Raw genomic sequence first — 5,226 nt, 5'->3', positions numbered from 1 at the left:
ACGACCGACACCGACGGCACAACCTGGACCCCTCCAATAGCACCTCGATTAAAAAAAAAAAAGACAGGGCTTAACAGTAATTGCAATATGAATTATGTTTCACCGTGTTTTTCCACACATGCCCCTGGGCGCTCCTGATGATTCACTGATATACTGTACAGTACGCTGAGAGTACAGGGTGATAAGTGAGGCCGTAAAAAGAAATAATGTTGGTCTATAAATCTCCACTGTGCCGTGCTTATTTCTGTGGCTGAGAAGGTGGTTTAAAGATGAAGAATATGCTGTACATATGTCACGCTAAAATCAGGCAACGCTGCTAACTTAAAGCCACGACACGCTCGCTCTTGTGTGTCTGCTGCGTGACTGTCACGCACCCTGAGAGGCGCTTTATTTGTGGCACTGACGTGCCTTCGGGGACACCATATAACAGACATAATAAATCACAGGGTTGTGATTAATTAAGAGACAGCCACACGGTGCGTCCAGGATTCCCAGCAGGAGTGATGACATCGGTCAAACACTGCTCTTAAGGGGGGAGCAAACAAACACACAGCGGAGGTGTACACGTGCACAACGCCGCATTGACATGAGCTCCGTAACCTATAAAATACAAGGAAGCAGCAGTTGGCCAATCGCAAAACAGGGAGAGAATTCAGGTGGACGAGAGCAAAAAAGCAAAAGAATGGATTTACTAAAAATAAAAATCTGCAATCTGTTTTGATTCTGATTTGAAAATGTACAGAAAGGCAAAGAAAAGTTTGAGGCCAAGGGGGGGAGAGAAAAATAATCAAAGCTGTAAGGGACAAATGTGCACGCGTCTTTTGCTTTTAGTGAGTTCATCTGCAAATAATCTGCAGGGATTAGGCCCTGAATACAGGTCGGTAATCCGCGTAGCCTCTAAAATAATTGTGTGAAGTCTCAAGTTGATCACATGTGGGAAGATGGAACATATGATGATGAAAAAATGCTGTTTAAGCCTCTTTCAATCCCAGTGATTTCGAGACAGAGACACAAAGACAGCGAGACGCAGTACAGACAGGACTGAGTGTTTTTTTTTTTTTTTTCTCCCAACTGTCAGAGGGAACTCAGTCAACTCCTGCAGCACTGGTGGAGTCAGCGGCCATCAGCACTTCTCAAAGACACAGTTCATTTAGAAGCCGTCCCTTGAACTGGCCTCTAATGTCCCGTGTTATCAGAGTGAATCAGCAGCACTGATAAATTAGCCGTTGGGAAGTATGCAGCCAGGGCCTGTCAGCTAATGTGCGCGGGCTTTGTGTGATACTCATATGCAATGCTTAATGTTGTGGAACCAATTCTGTCGTTTCCATTATGTAAATACATTTGCCTCAGCACTATATTTTATGTATTGTCTGCCTTGTCTCAATTACTTGGGCTATTAAAAATCAAGAGGTTATGGAAATGAGGTGCGGTTGTCTGTTTATACTTTGATGACAAGTGCAAAGTGTTTATGAAAGCTCGTTATGCATTCAATTGCAGTTGGAGACGTCAACACGCTCCGAGCGTTCATCCATATTCCAGGACGGGAAGCGCACGTCGGGAATCTCCGAGCATAAACAACGAGAACTGTCACGGCGTCGTCTGTTATACGTATTAATAAATAAATAAAATTAATATGTCAGAGCTAAATTATTTACATCTTCTCCTTTTTTATATAACGTTAACATACAAACTGAGAGAAAAGAAATGAATACACACATTCTCTTACTCTCTCTCTCCCCTCACACACACACACACACACACACTTTACTGTATAAGAATATAACAGTGTATGTGCCATTTTTAGAATTGAAAAAAAAAAATATTCAAAGTTGCATTCCATTAGTCAAAACACCTCAGGAAAATCTCCTAGTATCAAAGGCTTCACTGGCACATCTAAATAACGTCTTTTATTTCATCGCTCTAAAATGTCATTCCCCCATTTTTTCCCCCCTCTGGAACACAGGATGAAATAACAAATTACTCAGCAAGTGTGGGTAAATATTAACACAGAACAAAACCCTTTGCTAAAAATGCTGCTTAAAAAAAAGAATAGAGAAAAACACAACATCACAAAATAAGAGGTGGTAGGATGGAAACGTGCGATCAAACTCAGCCTCTGAGTTATTTGGGATTTGCGTTGTGCATGACAACAACACAGAGCTGTCGTTGGCACAGATACTGTATTAACAGGATATCATGATTTACCATGGTAAAGATGGGTCAGCGTGTGTTAAGGTGTCGCCACAGAGGGAAGCCTAGAAAAACACTTGAAGATAAATTTGGTCATAATTATAATCAAATATTTCCATCAAATTAGTCAAGTAACTTTTTTCAATTTCTTTTTTTACCATATTTTCCCTTTAAAATTCAAAATTCTATTATAATTTTAACAGAAACTTAAAACTGTACCAGGTACTCTTTGGAGATGTGAACTATATATATATATTGACTGTTACAGAACATTTTATACTTTTATCCTACGATGTCATATCATTTTGTACGTTAACAGTTATATCTGTTCAGCAGAATCCAAACAACATCAAAAAGAAGAATCAGTTGCTAGGGGGAGATTTAGGTTTAGATACAAATTTAAATTAAATATGTTTTACCTACGATTTTGTTCATATGATTAGAGGACAGGTTGAAAACCACTGATAACGGTTTTAAAAAATAACAACTGTGAAGTCTCAGGTGGGAGTTGTGTTATATGAGGTTTGGTTGCTGAGTAATGTACTTTTTTTTTGGTCATCATACTTCATACTTAAATAAATGCAAAGCCCACGTTTATAAATGAAACGGTAAATTCAACAGTGTGACATATACGTTTTGTTTGCCCCGTGATGTTAAGAGAAAAGCGACTTCAGGGACAGTGAACGCAGCAGCAACTTCAGCTTCACGGAGGACAGATGACGCGTCGTTTAAAGACAATGATGCTGATTATTTCCATTCCGTTTATAAAACAGATGACATTTTTTTAACTACATCCACACTTTGAGGGGGTTATCTCCTAGTATCAAAGGCTTCACTGGCACATCTAAATAACGTCTTTTATTTCATCGCTCTAAAATGTCATTCCCCCATTTTTTCCCCCCTCTGGAACACAGGATGAAATAACAAATTACTCAGCAAGTGTGGGTAAATATTAACACAGAACAAAACCCTTTGCTAAAAATGCTGCTTAAAAAAAAAGAATAGAGAAAAACACAACATCACAAAATAAGAGGTGGTAGGATGGAAACGTGCGATCAAACTCAGCCTCTGAGTTATTTGGGATTTGCGTTGTGCATGACAACAACACAGAGCTGTCGTTGGCACAGATACTGTATTAACAGGATATCATGATTTACCATGGTAAAGATGGGTCAGCGTGTGTTAAGGTGTCGCCACAGAGGGAAGCCTAGAAAAACACTTGAAGATAAATTTGGTCATAATTATAATCAAATATTTCCATCAAATTAGTCAAGTAACTTTTTTCAATTTCTTTTTTTACCATATTTTCCCTTTAAAATTCAAAATTCTATTATAATTTTAACAGAAACTTAAAACTGTACCAGGTACTCTTTGGAGATGTGAACTATATATATATATTGACTGTTACAGAACATTTTATACTTTTATCCTACGATGTCATATCATTTTGTACGTTAACAGTTATATCTGTTCAGCAGAATCCAAACAACATCAAAAAGAAGAATCAGTTGCTAGGGGGAGATTTAGGTTTAGATACAAATTTAAATTAAATATGTTTTACCTACGATTTTGTTCATATGATTAGAGGACAGGTTGAAAACCACTGATAACGGTTTTAAAAAATAACAACTGTGAAGTCTCAGGTGGGAGTTGTGTTATATGAGGTTTGGTTGCTGAGTAATGTACTTTTTTTTTGGTCATCATACTTCATACTTAAATAAATGCAAAGCCCACGTTTATAAATGAAACGGTAAATTCAACAGTGTGACATATACGTTTTGTTTGCCCCGTGATGTTAAGAGAAAAGCGACTTCAGGGACAGTGAACGCAGCAGCAACTTCAGCTTCACGGAGGACAGATGACGCGTCGTTTAAAGACAATGATGCTGATTATTTCCATTCCGTTTATAAAACAGATGACATTTTTTTAACTACATCCACACTTTGAGGGGGTTATTTTTGCCCATTATTGCCCATTAGCCGATTTCGAGGTGCAAACACAGCAGCGGGGGCAGCGGAGGCTCAGCCGCTGCGCCGTGCGCTCCGCTACCCCGTGAAGGTGCGCACGACCTCTGCTCGCACCAGAGGAGAAAAGAGCGCTGTACGGTACAAAAGAAGTGCTGTAAAGTTCTTTTCTTTTATAAAAAATGTTATTTTTTTTACCTTTTCTCTTACATCGCCTCCTGCGCCTCCTCTTCAGCTTGCATTTCATCTGGCCGCTCTGAGCCCCGGACGCGCGGCTGCCGTTTCCAAGTACGGATGCCATGAAGCGCAGCCTTTTTGGAGAGACGCGCGGGGGGGACAAACTTGGACTCGGAGGCTCGACTCTGCTCTTTGTACTTGTCTCGATTCAGACTCCGTTGCTGTGCGACAAAGCAGCGACCTCGTCTCAGACGTAGACTCAGGTTATGTACTCGTCTCTCTCACTCTCTCTCTCTCTCTCTCCCTCCCTCTCTCTCTCTCTCTCCCCAAACCAGAGTGTGGGGGGGCGTCCTCGCTGTTCGTGTGTCACCTCTGGAACTCCAGCTCGCACTGAGACTGTTTGCAGCGCAGCAGCAGCAGCACTCTTCCACCTCTTCCTCTCCTCTGCGCTCCGACTGTTTTCCGTGGCTCTGCAGAAACTCGGGCATCAGCCACTTTGGAAGCAGCCATGCGGCGCCGCTATCTGTGTGCTGCCGAGCTTTCTAATTAGGGTCCAATCCTGGATGGCTAGGATTTGTGACATCACCAGCGACACCTTCCAGCCCACACCCCTTCTTCACCCGTGTGTCCCCCTCTCCACAGGTCCGTTCTTCGCAGGGGTCATAGGTCAGCGCAGCAGAGTTTACCTGAGGGCACCGGAGAAAATTACACGTTGTGAGTTCGTCATCTTTACAAAGCACAAATGAAAAGATTTGTACCGTTATTGACAACAGGGCAGAGGCGGAGCAGCAGTTTTAAAAGTGCGGGGGTCCTGGGGGTGGCACATGAGCACCGCAACGACCTTTGGCCCCTGTTTCAGTCTCCAAAATGAATGCAATGCAGTTTGAGTTTTTTT

The 5,226-nt window shown here is 41.5% G+C and overlaps 1 protein-coding gene across 1 annotated transcript in view; it reads right to left on the bottom strand.

Annotated features, from left to right (window-relative positions):
- Positions 1-5,179, bottom strand: part of adarb2 (adenosine deaminase RNA specific B2 (inactive)) — a 155,938-nt gene extending 150,759 nt beyond the window's left edge. The window contains exon 1 of the mRNA XM_008307672.3: positions 4,353-5,179. Coding sequence (XP_008305894.1) covers positions 4,353-4,455 — 103 coding nt within the window. The 5' untranslated portion in view covers positions 4,456-5,179. The remainder of the gene's footprint in view (positions 1-4,352) is intronic.
- Positions 5,180-5,226: the final 47 nt, after the last annotated feature.

Source organism: Cynoglossus semilaevis, chromosome 3 (assembly GCF_000523025.1).
Source record: "Cynoglossus semilaevis isolate Cse_v1.0 chromosome 3, Cse_v1.0, whole genome shotgun sequence".
Taxonomy (NCBI): Eukaryota; Metazoa; Chordata; class Actinopteri; order Pleuronectiformes; family Cynoglossidae; genus Cynoglossus; species Cynoglossus semilaevis.
This window is presented reverse-complemented; position numbering and strand designations above follow the sequence as displayed.